Source organism: Python bivittatus, unplaced genomic scaffold (genome assembly GCF_059951505.1).
Source record: "Python bivittatus isolate LINGU-HERP-01145 unplaced genomic scaffold, Pbiv_v1 ctg000330_np1212, whole genome shotgun sequence".
Taxonomy (NCBI): Eukaryota; Metazoa; Chordata; class Lepidosauria; order Squamata; family Pythonidae; genus Python; species Python bivittatus.
The window spans coordinates 31,946,655-31,974,627 of record NW_028277058.1 but is presented as its reverse complement, the minus strand read 5'-3'; the positions used below and the strand labels follow the sequence as shown (position 1 = coordinate 31,974,627).

Genomic DNA, 27,973 nt, shown 5'->3' with positions numbered 1-27,973 from the left:
CAGCCAATCAACAGACATAATCCACAAAACAAAAAAAAGACTTTCCCATGGAAAAAGCAAACCTCGTCATTGCAAATGGAGTTTCGTAAACAGAAAACAAATCAATTTTTCCTTTTCACTGTAAATAACTTTTAGGTCTTTTTTAAATTCCGCTTGTCATCCAGCTTTTTGCAAATTAATCAGATTCAAATTAAAGCTCTAATTCTTGTTTTAAAAGTATAGTCTCAAAAATAAGGATAAGCCCCAAGAGAATTATTTATCTGTTGTGAAGGAAGGTCTCTGTTAAGTTGCAAAAAAATTATACTCCACTCTGTTTAGAAATGGGGTTTGGTCAGCTCTAGTGTCCCTAAAAAAGGCTGCGCCACAGCTTCAAACAAATATGGATCCCCTGCCTCCCGGCTGCTTGACTCGAAAGCCGTTGACAGAAGCTTCCATCTCTGTGATTAGCTTTTGAGGAATGGCCATGTGGAGATCATATGGGTTGATTTTCTAACTTCCTGTTTGATCCAGAGCAAGTTGGACAGCCAGCACTTGCTGCCAGCCATCAATCCAGCTGCGGTGTCGTCTCCCCTCTCAGAGAGAGATGATTAAGCTGCCATTGTCCCCACTGGAAGTCCAAAAATTAGCCAGTTTTTCTGAGATGGCATGTTTTTCACCTGGGATTGCCATTGGTACAAAAGTTCCCAATATATAAAATAGTCATATCTTGTTTTTAAGTTTTAAAATTAAAACATTACTCTTTTACCTTTATAATAATTCTAATGTGTTTGATTTGTTTCATATTAATATTTAATAATTTTTAAATGTTAGCAACTTCATACTGATACAATGGAATTTATTCTTTATTTTCAGTATCTGGCGAGGACCAAATATAAATTGCACAGATAGTTCAGGATATACAGCTTTACACCATGCAGCTTTGAATGGTCACAAGTAAGTGCCATATTACTATTTATATTATGTTGGCATTCATTTGCATTGCATGTTTGTATTGATGGTAGGCTGCATAAAATTGTCATCATCATATTTTTATGTTTCTGTTGATTTTATACTTATGTCAGTTTTGCAGTTGAAGAAGCCTACTATGGCAGAATCTATTCCAATGATTAGTAAAGTTCTGTATAGTGATTTTTTAATGGATAACACAGGTATAACCTACAGACAAGGTTGTTGAATCAGTAAGTTTTCAGGTTTTTAACTTACATTTTTCATAACTAATTAGATTTGACAGGATAGGGTCAATGACATAAATGCCTGTTTGAGACAAAATGGGTTTCTGATATCTTTTAAATAGTAGTAAAAATACATTTATAAAAACCATTTTTTATAATTATTTTCAATAATCTTCATTCTTACTTTAGCATTTTTATGTAACATCCTTCAGTGTGTAATAGTTAGACAACACATCTGCCTTAGGAAAAAATGATTTGTGATGGCCATTCTTCAACCCAGTGGATGACCTGTGCCAGTATAAAGATGGAGAAGTATGATATTGCTGTATGATCTCTGGAATGTTGGGTGGCTTCTCAACAACTTTTGATGCCATTAAGTATTTGTTGTCCTGGAATGACTTTTTAAAATGTTCCAGCGCTACTGTTTTGTGATTACTTTCTTTTTTTGGGGGGTGGGGTTAGGTTTCAGCAGCTAATGCTGGGTGATCACTACTCTGTCCCATGTCTATGATATAAGAGATTTTCTGAAGTTTTTCTGGTCTTGTTGCATTATATCTGTGGGTTTGCAAATATATTAGAACTGAAAAAACTTATATCGACATGTGTATTCTGTTTTATTGCTGCACCAGCAGCATAATTGGCAGCACTGTCTTGTTCATTTGTTGAGGTGATTTAGTTCTCTTATAGTTTCACTATTATTTTCAAGCCCCTAGCAACTGCTCAGAACCAAGAAAGCTTGTTTTTCAGCATCTTATTGACCAGATTAATTGAAATAAAAAAGGGGAACTATGTTACAGAAATCTTGGTGACTAGAAACATTTACTTTAGCACTCCATTTATCTCTAAATTCATTACAGTGGGGATTCCTCAGTCTTTTTGCTAACCACTTGTTGAGGCAGAAGGGAGCTGGCTATTGGATTTTTTTTTTTTATAAAGAATGTGCAGAAGTCCCAAACTTGTAATGTTCTGCAAACTGCCATCCTATTTCCCACCATAATTATTGTTTTTCTTCCTTATTTTCCTGTTTCCTCTTTTGTTATGCATTTTTTTCTCATGCTAATTTCACATCTGATCCTTATTTTCTTCTGGCTTATAGGCCTGAGGGTTCTGCTTTGGAAGTTTTCCAACTAGGGGAACAAAGCATTCCCTATGTTTTTTTGTACCTTGGGAATCTATGAACATTAGCAGAATTAAACTTGATAGTCTTGCCATAAATACATCATCTTACTTGACAGCAATCCTTTCTAAGCAAACCATTTCATTGGATGAAAGTGTGGCTAAACAAGTACCACATTGTGTATTCAGGCCACCATCTGCTCAAAACTGGTGGCTTTCTTGCCTGTATTTATTCCAGGCTTGGGAAAACAGGATCAGTTCCATAAGACTTTGGAACTGAGCACCATTTTTCAGATGTCCAGCCTTGTACATTTAACTGTTCTAACACAGGCTTTCTTTTCAGTTCCATTATGAAATTCCAATTTTGGTAATACTTCTGGTACTAACTTCAGGATTAGTAATACAACATGTTGTTAGGCTAGCTTGAAACAGTGCAGAGAAACCAATTCATTTGTCTGTCTTGTTGTCTAAGGGCATTATTTTATTCTTCTTCTACAGTGCTTAAAAGTGAGGCAAAGCAAAACAAAAGGAAGCAAAATAGATCACAAACACGTGTACTAGAACTGATGTTTTCTTAATGCCAACATTTTCAGCATTGACAACTTTAATTCCTCTTACAGCAGGATTGTAAACTCAAATTCTATTGTTATTAGTCCAACTCCATGGGCTTCATTTCAGTTCTCTTCATGAATTCCAGTGCTTGATAAGACATCTTCAGTCCTTGAACTTTCATGTTTGAATCTAGGACAGCCTATGAAGGAGAGATCAAAAAAAGAAATAATTGCTTGCTTAGCAATTGCCCTCCATTTCTATTTTCTTGACCTGCTCACTCCATTTGATCGCTCATTTTAGTGTTTTTTCCTGGATTAGAGATTATACCCAAATTTATGTTATACTTCCCTAGAATCTTATGTTCATATTATTTAGATTATCTAGATTCTGAATTGGTTGGGGGGGGGGTAGCATAGTAGGGACAAATGCAACTTTATTTTTCTTGCTCTCCTTCTCAGAGCTCCTTTTCTCATTCTCCTTCTCAGAGCTGGGGCTGAAGTTCTACAGGCATTGAGAATTGAAGAGAAACTGCTCTAGAAAGTACTATGAGTCCTATTCAAGATGTAGGTAAGGCTGGTGAAAGTTGTCATGATTGTGCTGAAATTCAGCCATTGACACAAGGTGGCTTCAATTTTATCCAGATTGTTAGCATAGATCACTTTGATCAATCAATAATCCTTGTACTTGTTTCCAAAGGAGTTTACCCAGGAACTGTTACTGGTGTTTCATGATGAGATCTGCAATTTAATATTTTGCCATAGTAAATTGTTGATAGCAGATTCTGGGATTTGGAGATAATGAACAGACAAATGAGCTGAAAGTAAAAATGATAATTGAGTTCATTCCAAACAAATAACAAAAGTAAGGAAAAGGAATATGTTAAAGGAGTAGGCAAAACAGAGTAACCCCCCTCCTTTCTATTTGTTCTGTTCATTGTGACCCCCTTCTCATCCCCTGTTGGAAACAAGATGACAATAGACAAACCCTGAAAATGGCTAGTATGCAGCACCTTCCCAGATTAGGTATTTCCCAAGGTTTATTTCTGAAAACATTTTCAGATTTATATAGTTAAGCTGATTAGTCATAATTGTAACTAGCTACGCTTGTGATCTAGATTTACTTCTCTGCTGCCAAGAGATACTGCTAACAATACCACCCTACACATCAGAACAGGTGTTTAACCTTGAAACCTGGTCAGAGCAGATTGATCACAGACTTGAACTAAGCTAAACCAAGAATGGCTAAGCTCCTTGCAAGAAAAGGAAAATGAGAGTATAGAACTGCTTTGAGAGAATCTGATCTCCAAAAGAGATTTTATACTTAAAGGCACATAGGAAAATGGATGCATACCATAGTACTTCCATAGTATAACAAAGGTCTTCCACAAAAGTACTACATGTAGTCAAATAAAAGCAACTCTCAGTATATATAGCCAGTTGTAGTTACAAGGTGATAGATAGAACTGCAGTAATTGAGGTCCCATAATGGGGATCTTCACAGTAGAGGGAGAGAATGTTTAGCATAAGAAAAAAGGATACATAAAAATTCCACTGGGTATTGTGGCCCTGCTGGATGTGTCTTCAGACGAGGAAGAAGAAGAGGACAATAATCCTGGAGTGGGTGATTCCAGCAGTGTTGGAGCCAATGACTCCATTCTGGTTCAGGCAGATCCAGCAAGCCCCCAGGACTCCTTGCCTACACCTACTGACTGCCTCTAGACTAAAGTTCAGCCACCCAGTCTTAAGCAGAGGTGTGTAATAAAGATCCAGCAGCAATGGTTGAGCTCCATAGATCAGAGAGGCTTGTCAAAAAGCAGGCCAACAGAAGAGGAAACTCCAGTGAGTATTGTACCTATCTTGCTGTGCCACGCTTGGAAATCTGGATTCTATTCCATCATGTCTCCTGTCTCTCCCCTCAGATTTGTTGCTTGATTCCTGCTCTTAACCTATACCAAGCCTGTTGACTACATTTACAGTTGCTGTCCTAAGATACTGGTAAAGAGAACTTTTTGCTTCCAAAAGATTGTTCTGCCCGAGCTCCTTTATACTGGACTGTGGAATCCAGCCTGCTAGCTTGCTGGCTGGCAGCCAGCAGTACCAGCACAGAAAAGTGGGTTAAATGTGCATAAAATGTGAGTAGGTGTGACTTTCTATTCAAGGAATAATTATTGGTCCCTGGAATAGAGTGGAAAAGAAGAGATTTCTTATTAAGTTCTGCCATCCCCTTCCTTACATACCAGAGATATATCTAGATGCTGCCATTGTCTGTCTTCTGTGGCCTTTGCCCATCCCCTTTTGTAGAAGATCTTTTTATTTTGTTTATATGTGTCACAATATCATTTGGAATAGGTTCTCCGTAAACAATGGATATACTGTAAAGCTCACCTCAGTTTTCCCTGCTGGCACGTTTTGTTCTGGAATCTGATACTTTATTCCTTTTTCAAGAATAACCAATACAGGAGAATTAATTCCACCAGTTGAAGGACCATTTGAATTCCAGCTACTTCATTATCCTAAAGAAGTTCAGTGGTTTACATTCTATCCTAGGTGTCAGGGACATGAACACTTTCCTAACTACATAAACATTTCACAGAGTGAGTCTGATAAGTAATTTAGATATGCATGATAAGGAGACTTGTTAATATAGATAATTCTGAAAATTATTTATTTTCATCTACTTACTAAGCTGTGCCACATATGTTCCCTTAGTTTTTGTTGTTATTTCTATTTCATGACAGTCCATCAGAGAAATTACTGAATTTTCTGTTTCTTGGAGAAACCTGCATCTTGTCAGTCATCCTCATTCTTCTATACATTATCCCAAGATTGCAGATAACTCATTTCAAACTTTAGATATCTTTAGGACATTGAGGTGAGATGAGATTCCGTTATAAACTATGACTACTTCATATTCTCATGCATGACATGCAACAACTTCCATCTTAGTGCCATGACAGCTGCTTCTATTAAAAACTGTTGAGGCAGTCATCCAGGTTGCTTATGTGCGTTCTAAAGCATTGGCTCCTACAAGCTTCTCAGCAGAGCATTAGTTCTTAGCCTACTTGCCTGCTCCTTCTGGAGTCAGTCTGCTGTTGCCTTTCTGGCTTCCTTTTCAGCCACCGAATCTGCCAGGGCTAACCATTTATTGCTTAGCATCCATTCCTAATTGTTACTAAATACCAGAGTTGGATTGCAGAGCTCACTGCAACTACTACTATTCCTTCTCCTTCTCCATCATATTGGATCATGAGAAGACTCTGTGATAGAGTTACTGACAGTCATGAAGTTCTTCAAAAATTTGAAACAATCCTCTCTGATCAGACTGCTTAAATAATATTGCTACCATCTTTTATGTGAACAAACAACATCTAGAATATAGATGGATTTGGTCCTGTGTGTCTAAGATTGGTGTTACCATGCTGTGTGTGCTTATCATAGTGCACTGAAAAAGAAAAACTTTTAAGCTACATCCATATATTTCCTTGAATTATTATTGTGAAAGTACTTCCTTGTCAGCATTCTTGCCAGATATTCACAATAATGCAGTCTGCAGACTCAGGCCTTTTCAATACCTGTTCCTATGAGGAAGAGATGCTCTTGCCACTTACACAGAGTTTATTCTAGACCTTTGCTTTGCTGGAAAAAGAAAAGTTATGGTCCTTTTAAAGTTAGTGGCAAAATGCCAGAGAAATAACTGGATCAAGGCTGGAAAAAAATCAGGTTTACCATCTCCTTGTAGCCTCTGATTCAGGTTTCAAACCCCAGTAAAAAGAAATCCAGGTGAAAGCAAACAAGGTTTTTTGCTTCAAGAGGATTTCATAGCTGTAGAAAAAGGCATTACATTCTAACCAGCAATCTGCACTAGGTTTGTGATTTGTATTTTTGTGTTATGCTAAAGTCTAGATGTTCTTTATCTGTAAAAGTTAAGGAATTATTATGTTTACTGAAGGTATATTCAAAACGATATTTTTTCCCTCTAGAATGTTCTTGAGATCTGTAGTATTTTGTACTCTCATCTTGTGACCTGTAATATTCTGAGCAAAGAACACTTGCTTTGTAGCAGATCAATACCATCTTGTGGCCTACCTGGAGCACTGCATTTTCTTTTGGGGGGGGGGAATTTTTATTTCATTTACCTAAATTACCAGCTTTTTCTCCTGTACAGCTCTTGACATTACCTGTAGAGCCCTGAAATTGATCTCTTCTGTACTTAATGTTCTAGATAATTATTGATCACTCTCTAACCTTCCTTTTTTAATGAAAGTTGTTGTGAAGGTGACTGGAGTTCAGTTATAAAGTTTTGGTTGGAACAGATTATCTGGATTCTTTGCAGTCAGAATTCAGATCTGGTTTGGGGTTGATTACCTTTGGCAGGACCAGGATAGAGGGAATATAACTCTTTGGTCTGGCTTGATATTTCAGTGGCTTTCAGTGCCATTGACCTTCGGCTGACTGCAAGGTTTAGAATGGGAGACACTGTTTTGCAGTAGTTCTCCTTACTGGGCAGACTGTTATAGTTGGTGGTAGTGGGAAGAGGGAGGTTATGGAGTGCCACAGAACAAAATGGAGTGGCTGTGGATTTATAAGCCAACTGTTACCAGAGCTAGCCATTTTTTTACTTTCAGTGAGGGTGACCTCCCCAAGACAGAACTGGTTTGCAATCTGAGAAGTCTCCTGGACTCATGGCACCTGTATGAACAGTAGGTAGAGGTTATGGCCAGAAGACACAATTACACATATTGTTTGCCAGTTGCAAACATTTCTGGGACAGGATGCTTTGCTGTCAGTTATTCACTCCCTTGTCCCTCACAGCTGGACTACTGCAATTTATTTTACATGGGGTTGCCTTTGAAGACCATTTGAAAGCTTCAGCTGGTTCAGCATGTAGCAGCCACAGTAGTTATCAGAGTACCTGGTTTCATCCATGTTACACCTTTATTACAGGAGCTGCACTGGCTGCCAGTCAGCTTCTGGGACAATTCAAGGTGCTGGTTATGACTTTTAAAGCCCTACATGGCTCAGGGCCTGAATATTTCCAAGATCACCTTCTCCAAGTTTGAATCTGTCTACCCAGTTACATCTAGTAAACAGGCTTGCTGCACATCCCACACTTGAGGGAATGTCATCTATAGGGATCCCTTGCTTGAGTCTTCTTAGAGTTGCTGCTCATGTCTGAAGCAGCCGATTCCCAGGTATAGGTGGTCCTTGGCTAACGACCACTCATTTAGCAATGGTTCAAACTTATGATGGTACTGAATGAGTGGTACTTATGACCAGTCCTCGGAGTTCTGGCCATTGCAGCATCCCTGTGATCACTTGGTTGACATTTGCCACCTTCTTTGCCAGCTTCTGACAAGCAAAGTCGATGGGAAAGCTGGCAGGAGGTCGCAAGTGGTGATCATGTGACATCCTCACTTAATAACCCACAGTGCTTCACTTAACAACAGGAACAGGGTGTGCTGGAATTGCCATCACTAAGCAGTGCAGTCATGTGATGTCATGCTTTATGACCACATCACTTAGTGATGGCAATTCTGGTCCCAATTGCCTTTGTTAACCAAGGACTACCTGTTTTCAGATCATGTACTTCCTGTTATATTTTTGAATTGCTGGCTGTTCATGACTGTTCAGAGAAACATTTAGGAATATTTGAAGATTCTGCTGCCCAAATGATGACACTTCAAGGCAGACATATTATGCTTATATAACTGACTTTTTATGTTATTATCTGTAAGTCACTAGTTTCAGAAATGGAGTAACATATAAGCTTGAATGAATGAATGGATTGATGGATGAATACTGTAATTATAGCTAAGTAAGCTTCAGGACAAGTATAAAGTTTTTCATTGACTTTCAGAAATAAACCTGAAAGTTTTATTTATATTTTCCTTCATTGTAAGGTATACTCTTAAGGTACGTAGTCTTTTTATTTGCTACTGCTGATATCAATTATTTTCAAAATATAACTTCATAGAGAACATAATAAAGTTCTTGAAGTATGAGTGGCACTGGAAGAAAAGAAAGTGGAGAAAAATCTGGTGTTTCAAAAGATCAAAGAAAGGGAATCAAAAATATGATTAGGGGATTAGGATCTGGAGAAAAGAGAAGAAACAGAAAGGGATATGCAATGAGGAAGCAGAGTTGGTATATCAGGGTTTAATCATATGCAGCTTTCCAGCATGAGATAGTTATCAAGAGTCAACAGTTGTACCAAAAAATAGTAGACAAGGGATAGAACTAGTTTTCAGGGCCAGGGAAGAAGTCAGGACTGAAGAACAGACCAGAATGTATTACTATGACTGAATAATCAAAGTATATAGGAGCACACCAAAACTCATAAAGATTATGTTGCTCAGGAGAGGCTCAACTGGAGCAAGAACTCTTTTTGTACTCCTTCCTGTCCAAGAGGATCCACTGGCCAGCAAGAATATAGGGCAGCCTTGGGTGCCTTCTGTATGTGAGAACTTTGATTCCCAGAATTCCAACAGTTGCTTTTCAGTACCTAGTTAGAAACAACTATTTGCAATTCAGTGGTTCATGACACCAAATTCCAATCTTAGCAATTCTTTGTAGCTGGAGGGATAGTTCACAGAACATATAAGGGTGACCTTTTTTTACTATTATATGATTAAGACTGCTGAGATGATTGTTGAGGGAAGAAAGGAGTTTCCTGTATAGAAGTTTCAAAATCTTTAACTGTGGACTTCTAGTATGAAACATTTCTGTAATTCCTGTGATTTATCTTTGTTTTATAATATAATATCTAGCCATTAACCACCAACTTCCAAATTAAAGAGTGTCTGAGGAGAATAAACCTTCTATGCTTATGTAATTCCTCATATCTTATTTAGTGATGATTTAAAGAGCATGATGATTATAATCGTTATAATCATTTCCAAATTTCTTAAACACATCTGCTTCATGCTTCTTAGCATTGATGACAGTGTCATAAGAATAATTCTGTGGTTGTTTTTAGTATATTTTGTCAGTATGTGCTATAAATTCACAGCTTTGTAAAGGAATCTGTCAATCCTTAGTGCGTTTTTAAAATATTTTTCAGGGATGTAGTTATCAAATTACTTCAATATGAAGCATCCACTAATGTGGCAGATAATAAAGGGTATTTTCCTATACACTTGGCTGCTTGGAAAGGAGATGTAGAGATTGTGAAGATTCTTATCCATCATGGGCCATCACATTCCAGAGTGAATGAACAGGTGATATTATTAAATATATTTGTTTATGTCTTCAGCAAACACAAGTAAGTATCCTTTTGTTCTTACAGATATATGACTAGATTCATATGAAGTTCCTTCATGCCAAAGCATTATTTATCTGAGTTAGGGTTAAATGGATGGGAAGTTTTATACAACATAAAACAATTTTGCAAACATCTGACATCAAAGTAGATTTTTTTCATAGTTACTATATTATATTTAGTTCAATTTTATTTTTAGCAATGTCCTTATTTTATCATTGATATAACAAAGAAAATAATGTTTGGAACAAGTGCTACTGATTTTTTTAAAAGTTGCTTGTGCTACAGACAAGCATTGTAATTCCACGCTGTAGATAAATAGCAGAAGCCTATCAATCTGCTAACAGTGCTGCATCTTAAAATCGAAGGAGACTGGTTTCAAGTCATGCTAAGAGCAGGCCAATTTAAATCAACAGTGGCATGTTGCTGTTATTTCTATAAATATTTTTTATCAAGAATTTGAAAAACTGGGAGCATATCAAAGCTTTATTACTATCTTTAAAGATTTCTAAGCTCTGTAAAATGTTTTTAGAATCTTCCCCAACCACCTTATGCACAACAATACTGAATACTAAACAGTCTGATTTCATTTCATAAACTGAGATATGATGTATGCTATTCAAATCTACATTGATTTGATTTGATTTGATTTGTATGGCCACCCATCTCATCTAAGTGACTCTGGGCGGCTCACAACAGGTAAAAACAATCCAATAAAAACGAATTAAAAACCAATATACAAACATATAAAAACTATCAACAATTTTTAAAAAAATAATTATCAGTGGCAGAATTCATCCTCATATTATCTATTATTACTGAAAAAGTATTGATTATTATGTACAATCTAATAGAATGGATGTAATCCTAGAAATATACTCCCACTCCCATATACTCTCACGGGGTGATATCAAAACAGCAGACATTCTTACTAGTTTTTTTCTCTTTCAAAACTCTTGATACTGTCTGATCTGACTGATCTGTCTTGATACACTGATCTGACAGATACTGTCAGATAACGTGTTCCAGAAACGCCTGCCATCACCATTACTATCTTCTAAAGAGTTTGCCTCTAGAAAATATTATAGGCATGATAGGATGGCAAAGGGTAAGCTGTTACTACTTTAAACTGATGAAGGGAGAAGACTTAAGTTTCTTGCATCTGTATATTTGTGGCTAGAAAAGGCCATCATAAAGCAAGGAAACAATTCTAATCATCCTACTTCCTTTCTCCTAAAATACACTTAGGAAAAGCTAGTAAAAACGAATATACTGTAAATGTGTTGGATCTAGAGGACTTTTAAAGTATATTTAAAGTAAATAAATTTTACAAAATGGAAAATTTGAATATTTGGCTTGTTTGTCAGATTTCTAGTTGAGATGAGTGTAGAATGTATGGGCTGTTTAAAACAAATATTTATTTCATTGCTAAATTAAAAAAAAGGATTCATATTACTACTTGTACGTATTTCCTATAGTTTTGGTGTAAGATCATCTGATATAGAGTTTCAAAGTGTTGAAAGTAACATTTATTCCCAGGAATTGTAGCTGTAGAATGTAGCAGCTGCTTTTTTATAAGCATGTTTATGAAAAATAAAGACAGAAAATTGTATGAAAAAAACATACTGTATCTGAAATTATGGTTTACCTCTGGCTACTTTTTAAAAAAACATCAGATTGCTAAACTGCAAGTACTGGACACATTATAAATTCAAAATCAGGAGACTGGAGTGATAAGTATTGCTTTAGTTATGACAAGGAATGTATCACAGGTTCATTTAATATCTAAGGGTGGATTACCCAGACTCATCAAGATATTCCCAATGAGACACTGCACCCACAGACTTTTTTCTCCCCTTATATTAAACACTACTGCTATCCCTAGAGTATCTATTACTATTCCCAGGTACCAGTGCTCCTTTATAAGGACAATGCTCCTGGCCTTTCCACAAACCTTGACTGCCTCTCTCTCTCTCTCTCTCTCTCTCTCTCTCCCTCCTTCCTTCCTTCCTCCCTCCCTCCTCCCTCTTCCCTCCCTCCCTCCCCCTCCCCCTCCCTCCCTCCCTCCCTCCCTCCCTCCCTCCCTTCCTTCCTTCCTTCCTTCCTTCCTTCCTTCCTTCCTTCCTTCCTTCCTTCCTTCCTTCCTTCCTTCCTTCCTTCCTTCTGCTTCTCCTCTACACACCCAGCTTTTCCAAACACAGGGCTTTTTAAACAATCTCTCCCCCATCTGGACGCTCAGGTGCTTTAGAAATAAAGGAGAAGGTACACAATTTCCAGTTGCCTATGCTCTTTTTTACAACCCAACCTTCCACAGAGTGTAATGCTAGAAGAAAGTAATAACAATATATTCATAAGCAATCATTGGGGGTGGCTATGATGGTTACTAGGCAAAATGTTACATTATAATAAGTAAATGCATGAATAAGCAGAGAAAAAAACTTATGTGAAGTATGGAAGTACTTTCTTGGCTTGTTATATGTAAATAGGGAATCAGGCTTTACAGTAAACTTGTTAAACAAACCAGTATTTGAAGATGACATTTTAAACAATTGGCTAGAAATTATTTTGAAATACAATTCCTGATTCGCATATAACAAGCCAGAAATCAGCTAAACACATCAGGATATGTTGCTTCTCTGAGAATGTGGATGAAGAGGAAGAAAATCCCTATTTGTTGTTTTGTTTTGTTTTGTTTTATTTTATGGTGTGTTCTATATTGCCAACAGCATAAGGACTCTCAGTGGCTTATAAAACTAAATATAAAACCATTAAAGCTATAAAATTAGTAATACAACTTGACAGAAATAAGCCTAACATCCATATTAAGTGAGCGTGCCAATTCTTAAAAATAACACATCTTGCTAAATTGAAAGATCTGTGTAAAAGCCTGGTTTTAAGGCCTTTCTAAATATTATCCAGCATGGTGCTGTCCAGTTCTCTGGGGACAAGATATAACATAGGAATGAAGTGAAATTTGGCAAACTCAGGCTTTTCTCCACACTGCCATTTCACGGAGGGAGATATCTTCAGTTTTTACAGTTTACAATTTTATTCTTGAAATATTTGTGAGATATTTACATGAAAATCAGGACAGATATTTCCATTTTTAATATACTGATTGAAATAGTTTTAGTGCACACATTATCTTAGTGACCTCAGGGCAAGCTACAGACATAAAATATAAAAAATAAAATAATAAACTGAAATAAAAATTAAAAAATGTTTTAAACATCAAAACAGCAGTAATCATAATACAATAACAGTGGCACAGGTTTTTACAGGGGACAATAGGACATATTCAGGCTGGAATGATTAACTCCCAAATTCAAGAGTTTTTATCTAGCTCTGAAAAGCATTGTTGGCACCAACCTGGCTTCTTGAGAGATGGCATTTCAAAGTAGAGCTGCCATGTGTTATCTCAAATATAAAGAGAGATAAGCAAGATATTCCACTGAAATAAACTTAAGACTTACATTTATGTTTACTTGAGAAGAGATATTACTCTTTTAAATAAATAAATATTAATACAGAATTATGTTCTGACTTTAAGTCTTTTATAATCCCATTGGCATCTGTTTTATGTGGAGAGTCACATGAACTGGTTTTGTATCATAATAATCTTTAATGTATTAACATATCAGCAAAAAGGCATATGGAAAGTAGAGAAGTTTCAACAACTGTTTCCTGTTCTCTATCCTTTTCTTGTCCTTTATGTGTCTTGCTCTGTACATCTGTTGTTTTCTATCTTCCTTATTTCTGTCTTTCTTTCTCCTTGCTCTCTACTTTCCCTCCCTCTTCCTTTTTCTCTTAGGGTCAACTCAGCAGTTGCAGTAGAACTGCAACAGAGGTGTTTTATCAATGACATTGACACAAGATTGAAATTGACTAGACACTCTCAGTTTTAGTCAGTTTCAATCTGCATCTTGAGTCCCAGGTAAAGTCATCCTGAATTTTGCTGGAACATGCTGTTCTATCTCTTTGCAAGTATTTTTCATGTACATTGAATTGGGTAAACTATATCACCCAAACTCAATGTGTGCTTTTCCAAGTACATATTTTATTCCTCTAATTTATATACCTGAATTATCTGAGTAACCATGTATGAGATAACTGAGCACCTCACTGCATATTTAAATTAAGCAATTATGCATGCATGGCTTATATAATATATTCATTATGCTTGTGGCTGAGACTCTGTTCTACTGTGTTTATATTTTGTGGCAAAATGTATATTGCAAAAATATAATTAAATTGGGAAACACAGTATTCAGTACTTTCTTGATACTTGTGTTAAAGATAATGTCTATTTGATTTAAACTAATAAATTATAATAACCCAGTTGAAATGACTAAAAAATAAAGTTCGCTAGGATACTGTTTGTCATGATTTGCAAATTTTAATATCTTTATATAGAAAAATGGCTAGAAGAAGAGTGAAAATTTCATACTGGTCTTCAGAGAGTTGATGAAATTAAAAGTACAACTCATTTTTAAAATATTGCTATGGATTAAACTATAATCTGCATTTTTCACTTCCTGGAAAATAGTGACTGATCACTGTATGGATATCTTATGATTACATTTATAACTGGTCCTAACTCTACAGTTTTCCAACATTAAAGAGCTTTTTCAACTTATGTGAAATTGAAAATATGGCACTTTTTATATCTGTTTTTGTCATTTCATTCCTTTAAAAGACATGCTTAACTCTAAAATTGATGAGCACAAATACTTTATCATCTCACACATCTAGATTTAAAAAAAAATATTTCTGTTACCATTAGTAATGCTCTAGAATGAAAGATGTTTCTGCCTACTCTAAACATTAAGCCGTATTAATTTTTTTTAAAAACTTGGTATTCTAAAATAGAACTAGCACCAATAATATTACTATTTCAAGCAAATTAGATCAAGAGTTATTTAATTATTTAGAAAATGTATGTAGCCACCTATCTCACCAAAGTGGCTCTAGGCAGTGCTCAGAAGGTTAAAATCAAAACCAAAACCAAACAAATTAGAATTTATAAAAATCAATATCAGAAAAACAGTGACACAACACCGCCCAGGGTAAAAAAACCATTCTACTTTGAATCACTAAAACATAAACCAGCCAATTAGCAAGCCTCATTTAACCTCCTGGCCCAAATGCCTGTGGGGACATCCAGGTTTTTAATGCCTTACAAAAGGCCAACAGAATTGGGACCATTGAGATCCTGGGGAAGATGCTGTTCCACAGGGCAGGTACAGTGACAGAGAAGGCATGCCTCCTAGATCCCACAAGACAACACTGTCTAAAAGACAGAACCTGGAGCATGACAACGATGCTGGTTCCGGTAGGGTAGGCAGAGATAATCAGACACAGGCACTCCCACATATAATTCGATCCTGTGCCATGTAGAGCTATACAGGTGTTAACCAGCACCTTAAATTGTACCCAAAACCTCAGTGGAAGCCAATGCAGCTCACAGAGCAGGGGTGTTAAATTGGCATATCATGGAATTCCCCAAATTGCCAGCTGTTGTTGCACTTTGGACCAGTTCCAGCTTCCAAATTCTTTTCAAGGACAGCCCCATTTAGAGTACATTACTGTAATCCAACCAAGAAGTGACTAAGGCATGAATGACTATAAGTAGGGCCTCCTAATCCAGAACGGGGCTTAATTAGCTCACAAAGCAAATTTGTGCAAAGGCCTTCCTAGCCATGGCTGCTACCTCCTCTTCAAGCGAGAGTGGTGAGTCCAGGAGGACCCCCAAATTGTACTTCAACATTAAAGATGGAAAATCTCTAGTTCTGGGGGTGGGACTGTCTCAAAACCCACAGCCACTCAACCTCACCAGAGTTTAGCTGAAGCCTGTCCTTCTCCATCCAGGCTTCCACAGCTCCCAGACACTGAGAAAGAAACTTGATAGCATCATTTGGTCAGCCTGGGGCAGAGATGGATGTGATGGCATATTGATGATACCTCACTCTGTTTCAATGGATAACCTCCCCAGCAGCTTCATGGAGATATTAAATAGGAACAGGGAGAGGACAGAGCCCTGAGGGACCCTGTGAAGCAGGGACTTCAGGCTTGAACTCTCCCTCCCTACCAATTTGACTGGAACCAGCCCTGGAGAAAGGAGGAGAACCGGTGCAACATCATATGCCAATCCTCTAAGCTGATCCAGAAGGATACCATGATTGATGGTGTCAAAGGCCACTGAGAGATCAAGGAAGGCCAGTATGGATGCACTATCCCCATCTTGAACCTACCAAAGGTCACACACAAGGGTGATCAGTGCTGTCTCCATGCTATGATCCTGACTGAATCCTGACTGAAAGGTATGCAGGTAATTGCTTCCTTCAGGGCCCCATGGAGTTACAAGCCAACAACCTTCTCAGCAATCTAAAAAGGGAAGGTTGGAGACTGGATGAGAATTGTCCAGTTCTGTTGGTGTCTAGCAATGGCCTCTCCAGGAAAGAGTGGATGACTGCCTTTTTCAAAGCAGGTGCTACCACTCCCTTTCACAAAAAGGCATCCATCACCACATAGACCCAACCAATATCACCTCCTGGGAAGCCTTGACCAGCCAAAAGGGACATGCATCAGATTATTTAAACAAATATTGTAAGCAGTATTGCACACTGAAATGAGATGGAGAAATATATTTGATAAACTTTATTATCCATAATTAGTTTTATTTATTTAATCAGTTTATGTAGGTCCTCATCTCAACAACTCTAGGCAGCAAACAGTGATAAAAAATAAAAACAGATACATGTATACAAAAATTAAAATACACAGCGGCTGAGAAAGCCGGCAATCATTTGCATAGCCTGGAGGTGGGTCCCTTCACGTACCTTGGAGCCCAAGGCCTAAGCATAGGACCAGGTCTTTAGGGTCTTGCCTAGGGTCTACCTTATCAGATTGGCCAGCAGGGTTGGGGGCAATTTGATTTCCAGAGGGAGAATGTTGCAGAGGGTGGGAGCTACAGCAGAAAAAGCTTATCTTCTGGGCCCTGCCAGCCCAGATTCCTTAGCTGATGGGATCTGGAGCATGCCCGTTGTCCAGGCCAGGAAGGACATGTGGAACAACAGGGAAGAGGCAGTCCCTTAAGTAACCCAACCCCAAGCCATGAAAGACTTTAAAGATGAGTACCAGCACTTTGAATTACACCTTGGAAGCATGCTGGCACCCAATGCAGCTCATAAAGTAGTGGTATCACACGCGCTGAATAACGCACCATTTGCTATCCTTGCTGTTGCATTCTGTACCAGTTGAAGCTCCCAAATGCTCTTAAAGGGCAGCCCCATATAGAGGGTGTTGCAGTAGTCCATACAGGAGATCACAAGGACATGAGTGACTGTAAGTGTCTCCTGGTCTAGGAATGGATGCAACTGAAACACAACCCAAAAGTGTGCAAAGGCCCTCCTAGCCACTGCTACCAATTTTGTGTCAATCTTAAGAGAAGTAGTGTTTTTTTTAAAAAAAAAAATTAAGTTTTATAGGAAAGTTTCTTCTACTTTGATCATAGCTTTAAGTACTAGTTTTCCAGTGTCTGAAGGAGAGTGCTTGTACCATAATTTGCTAAACTGCAATGAGCACACTATTTCATAGGTGTAAAGGTCGAATTATTTTCCCTAATTTCTGTTGATGTTCCATTTTCAAATCAGTTCTAATCTCAACAAAAATACCAACAAGACTTTTTTCACATCAATGAATGAATTTACGGAATTTATTTACTTTAAGGCAAATGGCCCTCTTACTCATTACATTATAAAAATCTGTATGTAAAATAATCTTAGCTGCAAAGTTTGATAATACACTTAACAAACATCATTATTGTAAGAAACATGACATTTATTCAGATACAATGTCTCCTAATGTGATTGTCTTTTAATTTCAGAATAAATATGAATATTTGTAAATTGTTACCCTGTGAAACAGGCTTTTCCTGCCTGTTCTACAACTTTATTAATATGAAATCATTATGAAATACAATTTTATTCAGAAAAAATAAATGAGTACTTTTCCTCTATATAATATAAATAAAATATGAATTCTAATGGGTAGATGTGTAATTTTAATAAACATTCAGAATATAATATGGCTGATGTACTTTTTCTAAACATTGTATTTATAAAACATGCCTATAGTTTGTTATCTAATTAAGAAATATTTGCATGAGGTTATGCATTCTTGTGCTTTTGTTTTATGCAAATGTTTTCTTTCTGGAAATAAAAGTTGAGAACTGCTATGTTTATTTCTATATATTTCTATAGTAATCTATAGGAATGAGATATATGAGATATATGTACAGTTCACGGTGGAGTGTTTTAGATATACTTTAGATGGACTTATCCAATATATTTGCTTGGTTTGACTTTAAGGATCCTGTTGTGCAATAGAAGGCATTTCATTTTATGTTTATATCTCCAATCCTTATATCACTCAAAAACTGGCATCCGAAGATTTACAGTCTGTCCAGCATGAGTTTTAGTGTACTTAAGAAGAAAATTAGTGATCTCTGTGTAAGCAAAGGGATTCTGTTCATGCAATGGAATTTTAAGTTCCAAGGTAGTAAATATAGGGTTACTTTGAAGACAAGCCTTCAGAATTGTATAACTGAGCTTTCTGTAACTCAATAGGTATTGAATTGGCAGAATTAAACTAGCTTTCAATATCAAACGTAATGAACCACTAGGATTAATAGTTAAAATTAATCATTTTTGTTTTTATTGTTTCATATATGCACAGAGCCTATCCTGATATTAATAACTCAGAATTTGAAACAATGCTTTTGTTATGCTTTACCATTTTTAATTTTACAGCTGAGAAAAAATATGTAGGACTTGGAAATAGTTAAGTACAGATTACATTTATTAAGCTTTGAGCAAAATATGCAGATACATTTTCAGATGAGACTTTATATACAATCCAGATTTGTGTTCCTTTTTCTAGTGAACAAATCGCAGCAGTTAGAGAACAAAAGAAGTTGAAGTAACAGAACTATATGATCTAAAGGCTATTAGCAAAACGAATTTTTGAATTGCTGTTAGATCTGCTCAATGTGTTAAAAACATGTCTCAAAAAGCTATTGTTTTATATTGTATAATTCTGGACAAGGCATTTATTTATTTTTTCTTTTAACAGAACAATGAAAATGAAACAGCTTTGCACTGTGCTGCTCAATATGGACACTCAGAAGTGGTTGCTATTTTGCTTGAAGAACTTACAGATCCCACAATAAGAAACAACAAGTTAGAAACCCCATTGGATTTGGCAGCTTTATATGGCCGACTGCGAGTGGTGAAGATGATAATCAAAGCATATCCAAATCTGATGAGCTGTAACACAAGAAAGCATACTCCTTTACATCTTGCTGCACGTAATGGTCATAAAGCTGTTGTACAAGAGTTGCTAGAAGCTGGAATGGATGTCAGCTGCCAAGTTAGTAATTTTTAAAAAGGTTATACTATTTAAATAAGGGCGGTTAAATAATATGACACTATAGCTTTACATGTAATGCTATAATTCATAATGGCAAAGTAGTAAATAAACAATAAATGACAACTTACAGCTTGTAATTTGGGCAGAACAAATGGCTTCTGCCCTCAACTAAATCATCTTTCCTGATATTTCTTGGGTGGGGCAAGCTCAGTAATATTTGGACTGCTGTGAAAGGCAGCTTGTGACTCAAATCTGATTCAGGAAAGCACTACCCATCACTCTTCGAAAGTATCTACAACAGCCACTTGGTGCCAGAGAACTGAAATTAATCAATATGTAGTTTCACAAGAACTGTACTAAAATTTGTGTCCTGATTAATTATTTTCCCAGCCATTTGGAGAAGGCTTTTAAAATTAATCTTTATCCTACTATGAATTGTTTCTCCTACAATTTGGATAGACAGGCCAGAACTTCATTAACAGTGAGAAGAAGAACCCACTCTCTGTTGCAGTCATATCTAGCTCTAGAGCACAAGACATTATTAAGGGCTCAACTCTAACCTTTCTTTAGCCTTTCTCAAACTGTTTCTTCACAGCAAAGGAGAAGCAGATAGCTTGGCATCACGTTTCAATATGTTGGATGTTTTCTTTGATGTCTGGCTCAGCTATAGTCTACTTCCAGGGAGCAGGCTTGGCTAGACTCAGCTGCCAAGGGGCAGGTTTCCTACCAGTCATGACTGGAAATCTTCACTCTCCAAACCCTGATCCCTTATTCAGGACCTAGCTTCACAGTTGTTTTCTTGAGCAATAATAACTAGTGCATCTCAATACTGACAAAGTAGTCTAGTAATATAATCGAAGGGCTACGAATTGCCTCCTTTTGGGAATATATTAGTGCCTTTGATATCTTATTGCTCCAAGAAACATGGGTCATGGTGACGTATTTCTACCTATACCTCTTATATGTTCAAAGCATCACCCAGTGTAAAAAAATAAAAGACCCTCAGGGGGCTTGAACATAATGGTTACCATAAAATTTAACATCTCTGTGGCTATGTTGGAACAATTCGTAGCCCTTCGATTTCACCTTAAGCCGCACAATATGTTACTTATTAATATAGATCTTGCCCCATTATGCAGATATAGTGAAGTTAATAGTACTTAGGATCTTCTTGACTATTATATTACTAGACTACTTTGTCAGTATTGAGATGCATTAGTTATTATTGCTAGTGATTTGAATGCTTGTATTGGGAGATCATATGCTTTCTTACAAGCACATTTTTAATGGTCTCTTCCCTCACCATTCTTTAGGTTTGACAATCTAAAGATAGACAGTGTAATATGGTAGGCTTCTAATTGGCTAGCTTCTAGGTAGTCTGGGTCTGATTATACTAAATGGCTGTGCTAGGGGAGACTTAAATGGGGAATTAGCTTTTTGGGGCTCCAAAGGAGCCAGTGTGGTTGATTATATTATGGTTCCATATATTTATGCTCAATTAATAATCTATTTCTGCATCAGAAATCACCCTGATAATGACCATTTCCCATTAATCTTCTGGCTGAATCCTAAAATAACCACTAGGCCTGTCAGGAAATGCCATCAATTGAACCACATGTACTCTTTTAGTATGTGATAGCCCCTGAGCTTTTCATAAGTGCCCTAATGTTCTTATTCTAATAATCCAAAGGCACTAAATGTACTTGACCATCTTTTCAATTCTTTTTGAAGGTCACCTTTGATCTGGGATCCCATTTATTTGAGATTATTGTTTTCTGTTTCTAAGTGCATGTGTTAGATTTCATAGAAAAATTGTTTGTTTTGTAACTTTGCTATTTGAAATTATTTTTCATTTGGTATGGGGCTAATTGCACACATATTTATTGGTTATGTTTTTGATTGACTTTTGCTTATGTAATGATTCTTTCAATCAGACTGCAGTTATTTCTTTTCCTTTAGCATCCAGTAGATGTCAATGAACAGTGAAGGTAGTTTTTCAGCAAGATCTCCTATCAGGCAAAATAGGTGGTAGATCAAATGTACTGATTATTATTAGGTTGTGACAAAAAGCATATTTCCTTCTCAAAGCAGATAAGAGATTTTGTGAGAATAGCTTTGTGTATGAAAGGATTTGTATTCCAACGAGGTGTGGAATTTAGAATGGAAATAAACTTAGTTGTTATTTGTACAACTTTGCACATCTTTTTGAACCATTGTTATGTACCTGACTGAGGTTGATGGAACTTAAGGTTTGAGTGAAAACCAAAGTTGTTCTCTTAGACCTAAATGTACCTATTTCCTAGACCAGATGAATCAACAGTAGACTACATTAAACCTTAACATTGATATTTTGATATTGTAGTAATTAGTTTTTGAGATTTCTTTTAAAACACTGTTCACTTAGTGGGCTGTCACAGGTACATCAATACCTTCAACTTTATAAAGTGGCTTTGCAGGAAGGATTAGGTATCACTTCATAAATGAACTATAATTCCAATAATAGAATTATTACCAACCATAAATATTTCAATTTATGAAGTGCAGTGTGGGAAGGGGATAGCTCTTCCTGCTTGTTTGATATTCTCTGCTGTCATTTTCTATATTTAATTGTTTTAGAATTTTATTCTTTATTTCAGGGCTCATTTTATCAAGACCAGTATTTCTGATTCTTCTGTGCCATTTTTATTTTATTTTGTGTTCAGAGCTGCTATAGCATAATGCACTGATTCTAATCTGGAAGTGATTAATACAAACTCTATTTTTATGCTAATTCATGGATTGCATTACTTTGTATAAAATTAACAATACTGCATTATTATTAATTTTACTCTACTTAAATATTGAATGAAATATTTTTGTCTTCAAAATCATTCAAAAATATCTGCAAATATTTTGGGGCTTCCAGGGAAGAAATGGCCAATTGAATATGGTTCCATTCTTTGTGGAGCTGACGCCCACGGCAATTAGAGGAGTTGGTCTTGGTCCAGCTCTTTGGAGTCATCTCCAGATAAAGGAGATCAGCAGGATCACCACAGGTACTCCTGACAGATTCCCTGTGAAGAGATTGCAATCTAGCAATCTCTAGTGGGTGGAGTACTCTGGGAGTCGAGGAAACCATCAAGCCCAAGCCGTGGTGTAGAGCCTTCAAACGGACACTAGATCAGCTTTACTTCTTCTTTTAACTAACATCGTAAACCTATTTGTGATTTATTTGCTAATTTAAAACCTCCTGAAAGACAACTTGCTGTACACTGGGGGAATTTCCTATTATCCTGGGAGAAAGAAGACCAAAGTAAGTTTAAAGATCAAAAAGAAATACTTTAATGATTGGAAACAGCGAAAGGGAATTAAGAATGTTGATTCGGGACAATTAAGAGGCTAGATGGATTTGAAACAGCTTTTTAAAAGATTGTTTTAAATCTTTAAGAAAATACAGTAAGTGAATTTGGATTTAATTGCAAGAAAATTTGCCCTGGGAAAGTTTGGCTTCTGAAAATAAACATAAGATAAGAAAGAGTCTTCAAGGTCAGAAGGAACGGACACTAACAATATATCTCTTTTAACAATGGAGGAGTATCCTTCTTCCAAAGAAGAATTTTTAGCTGTTTGGAATCAGTGTGTCCAGAAACTATTTGTAAAATTGGGGCTAACAGAGATTGTAGAAGAAGAAAAGATTTTACTGGACAAAACAGCAGTGGAGGATGACTTGAATAAGGATTTTAAAATGGACTTTAAAGAAATGCCAGATTATAAGAGAGACATGGAAGATATGGAAAAAGATGCTGTGGATCTGAAGATGGACTCAAAGTTGCTTGATTATGAGAATGATGTGGAGAAAGAAATTGTAATGGACTGGAAGAGTGACTTTGAGAACTATTCTATTTTGACATAGTGAAGGGAAATACCAAACCTCTGAAACCTTTCCTGAAATTAGAGAGGAAGAGAATGATAAGAGATTGTTATCTATGTTTTTATTTGGAGAAGAGACTGAAGACTGAGCCTTTCAGAAAGAAGAGAAAGGAATTCAAAGTGGATTTGTCAGATCAAGGTTAAATTGTCCATGTTTTGATTTTGGATTTTTAATATTGAATTTTCTTTTTCTGACCAGGACTGTAAGACAATGATTTATACCTATAAAAGTGATTTATTTGGTTTAGCTTAAAACACATACATGATTATTATTGGTCTCTTGTATGCTTAAGGGGAGAGATCTTTTAGGTTTCACTTCTCAGAAAAAACTTAGAAGCTAAAATGTAAAATTGACCTATTTGTTTAAGCTTAAAATTTATAGTTTATTATTACTGGCACTCTTAATCCTTTTACTGATTTGAATGATTGTTGAATATTTTGTACAATTCTGTTATTATTTAGGGATGAGAAAGGGGATAAAGAGGTTTTTTTTTTTTTTTTTAGTAATAATAGAGAAGGTGTTAAGTTACTGTAAATACATGTACTTGTTTGGAGGGAAGGGGAAGTCATATTTTACATTTCTTTCTTTCTCTTTTCTCTTTTATTCTTTCTTTTTTTTTCTTTTTGTTTGTAGGTTTTTTATTTCTGTATTAGTTTTTATGTACATAAACTTTCATAAAAATATTTTTAAAAATCTGCAAATATTTCTAAAGAAGTCATCAATTCATGTCCATTCTAATATGTGAAGCTGAATTTGTATATAATAATTGCAAAATAATGTAGTATCATTTCATAATTTTTATAGTAATATCCCATATATGCAATATATCTGGGAATAAATTAGTTACTGAAAGATATAACCTATTAATGTACCTGAAAACCTATTCATTAAACCACCAATTATCTTTTGAACCTTTTTTGAAGGTTCGTATATAGTATACACAAAAAAGGTTCAAAATGAAGGCCCCACTTATTTCACAGAGGAGTTGGGTTTCTTCAAATATGCCCCTTCTACCTAAAAAAATGGATGCCAAGCTGTTCCCTGTAGTGGCACAAGTCAGTCCAATGGCATTTCACTAGTGGTTCAAGAACACTCTTTCTGCCCCTTATACTGCTCAGCTGCGACTCTTCTCTTGTGATAGATGGGGAAAAAGATTTTTTTTAAAATATATTCATAAAAAAGAACAAATAAAAAATAAAAAGTAATTGATACAAGCATATAATATCAGTAAGTAAATAAAGAAGTTACAGAAGTTGTAAAGTTAATACTCAGTATATCACTGATGAAAAATTGACCATAAACAACAAAATACATTAAGCCATTTCTAACAATAAGGAAAAAGGAGTTTAGAAATCTTTTAAATATCTGAGCTGCATGCCAGAGTCCTCACTATTTTGTTATTTAAAGATGCTATTTAAAAAAACAGAAAGAAGAAAAACTATTTAAAACATTATAGGTTAATATTTAGTTTCTAACTTCCCTTTGTTGTACTCTGATTGATATACTATATTATAAACATTTACAATTTACATGTATTTCTATTTCAATGTTATTGCCTCAGACAATTAAGGCTGCTGCCACCTTATATCTACTTAGATGTAATATTGGCATCTTTTCTTCTGACATTTTTCATGGCTTAACAGAAAACCTGCTTTGCACTTGTCACAGTCAAAGCTAAGAAACAATTGTTTATTTATGTTTTCCATCTTCTTCCCCTGGGAAACTAGCTCTTTGACCTGAGAATTTCTCCACAAAGGTGGAAAAATGTTAAACTCTCCTGGTTAGGATTAATTGTGACCATTAAAATAAATGTATTACCATGTTTGTTTATTTGTTTTTTTAATTTCAAATGGCACCAATCTCAGTATTAGAAAAAATCTTGCAAGATTGGCAAAGAACAGTCAATAGATATTTTGGAATGTGGGAGGGGGAACAGAGTAAAATTTAAAAAATGAGGTAGCTCCACTGCTCATAATATCTAACACTCTTGCTTAGCCTTTTTAAATAATAACATTAATGTTTTTAATGGCATTCTGTTTTAATATTGTTATTTTGTGGTTTTATTGTAGCCACATTCTGTGAGATGGGTGACCATATAAAAATGATTTATAAACAAACAAACAAACTAATAAAATGTATTGAAAGATCTGTCCTGATTGTTATTTGCCTATCAGGCACAATTTAACATGTTTGTGCTAAGCTTTAAAGCCATTTGTTTTAAAGGGACTGTCTCATCTGTTACGAATCTATCAGCCATTAAGATATGTTGAAGGCCCTCTCTGAATGTGCCACACTGCCAGAGGCTTATCTATCTGGTATATGGGAGAGGAGGTTCTCCTGCATTACTCCTAAGCTTTGGAATGTACCCCCCAAGGAGGTGTGATTGCTCTCCATGCATTCTGCCTTTAGAAGAACAGTCAGGATATGTCTACTTCACCATAAACTGTTGCATTTTGATTAATCTATGATTAGTGTGCTGAACTGGTGTGCATCATGAAGTTTTGGCTGAGATAAAAAAAGCGAGTCTGTCTCTCCCAGGCTATTTCTGCTCAGCTATTCCATGGTGAAGCAGACTAAAATTGGAGGGCAGGTCTTTCTTCTTGACTGACTGTTCTTGGGCACAGTGCTGGATTACTGTAGGTTTCCTGTCAAGGGGGATTTTAGTGTCCCCAAGGTTATCTGGACCTTTGGAGTGAGGCTGTTGTCATTATTCTATAATATATTCATTATGATGGCATACTCATTGTTTCTCAGCTGTTAGTGGATTCAAGAGCACTGGTGTGATGAGGAGTGCTTTTTTCAATTGTGCTGTGCTATACTGTGTTTCTAAAATGTTATTTTAAATGTTTTGCACAAATATTTTACTTACTCTGATCTTTCTTCTGTACTTAAACATTTAATTGGATATTATACAATTATATGAGAGTAATGGATCAATTCCTATCTTTATGATTAGAATAATCTCATACAGTCTTTCAAATGATGTCTTATTATGATAGTTTGTCATGTTCTTCTGTATGCATTTCATCTAACTTTCAAATTCAAATGCCTACTTTCTTGCAAGTAAACATACAGTGGGGCAAAAAAGTATTTAGTCAGCCACCAATTGTGCAAGTTCTCCCACTTAAAAAGATGAGAGAGGCCTGTAATTTCCATCATAGGTATACCTCAACTATGAGAGACAAAAATGGGGAAAAAAATCCAGAAAATCACATTGTCTGATTTTTAAAGAATTTATTTGCAAATCATGGTGGAAAATAAGTATTTGGTCAGTATCAAAAGTTCATCTCAATACTTTGTTATATATCCTTTGTTGGCAATGACAGAGGTCAAACGTTTTCTGTAAGTCTTCACAAGGTTTTCACACACTGTTGCTGGTATTTTGGCCCATTCCTCCATGCAGATTTCCTCTAGAGCAGTGATGTTTTGAGGCTGTCGCTGGGCAACACGGACTTTCAACTCCCTCCAAAGGTTTTCCATGGGGTTGAGATCTGGAGACTGGCTAGGCCACTCCAGGACCTTAAAATGCTTCTTACAAAGCCACTCCTTCATTGCCCGGGCGGGGTGTTTGGGATCATTGTCATGCTGAAAGACCCAGCCACGTTTCATCTTCAATGCCCTTGCTGATGGAAGGAGGTGTTCACTCAAAATCTCACGATACATGGCCCCATTCATTCTTTCCTTTACATGGATCAGTCCTCCTGGTCCCTTTGCAGAAAAACAGCCCCAAAGCATGATGTTTCCACCCCCATGCTTCACAGTAGGTATGGTGTTCTTTGGATGCAACTCAGCATTCTCTCTCCTCCAAACAAGACGAGTTGAGTTTAGACCAAAACGTACTACTTTGGTTTCATCTGACCATATGACATTCTTCCAATCCTCTTCTGGATCATCCAAATGCTCTCTAGCAAACTTCAGACGGGCCCGGACATGTACTGGCTTAAGCAGGGGGACACATCTGGCACTGCAGGATTTGAGTCTCTGGCAGCGTAGTGTGTTACTGATGGTAGCCTTTGTTACTTTGGTCCCAGCTCTCTGCAGGTCATTCACTAGGTCCCCCCATGTGGTTCTGGGATTTTTGCTCACCGTTCTTGTGATCATTTTGACCCCACGGGGTGAGATCTTGCATGGAGCCCCAGGTCGAGGGAGATTATCAGTGGTCTTGTATGTCTTCCATTTTCTAATTATTGCTCCCACAGTTGATTTCTTCACCCCAAGCTGCTTGCCTATTGCAGATTCAGTCTTCCCAGCCTGGTGCAGGTCTACAATTTTGTTTCTGGTGTCCTTCAACAGCTCTTTGGTCTTGGGCACAGTGGAATTTGGAGTGTGACTGTTTGAGATTGTGGACAGGTGTCTTTTATACTGATAACAAGGTCAAACAGGTGCCATTACTACAGGTAACGAGTGGAGGACAGAGGAGCCTCTTAAAGAAGTAGTTACAGGTCTCTGAGAGCCAGACATCTTGCTTGTTTGTAGGTGACCAAATACTTATTTTCCACCATGATTTGCAAATAAATTCTTTAAAAATCAGACAATG

At 36.4% G+C, this 27,973-nt stretch overlaps 1 protein-coding gene across 5 annotated transcripts in view; it reads left to right on the top strand.

Moving 5' to 3' along the window:
- Positions 1-27,973, top strand: part of ANKS1B (ankyrin repeat and sterile alpha motif domain containing 1B) — a 312,127-nt gene that overhangs the window by 28,325 nt on the left and 255,829 nt on the right. For all 5 annotated transcript variants that reach the window (XM_088141910.1, XM_088141913.1, XM_088141912.1 and 2 more), the window contains exons 2-4: positions 853-933; positions 9,900-10,056; positions 19,230-19,526. In XM_088141910.1, coding sequence (XP_087998036.1) covers positions 853-933; positions 9,900-10,056; positions 19,230-19,526 — 535 coding nt within the window. The remainder of the gene's footprint in view (positions 1-852; positions 934-9,899; positions 10,057-19,229; positions 19,527-27,973) is intronic.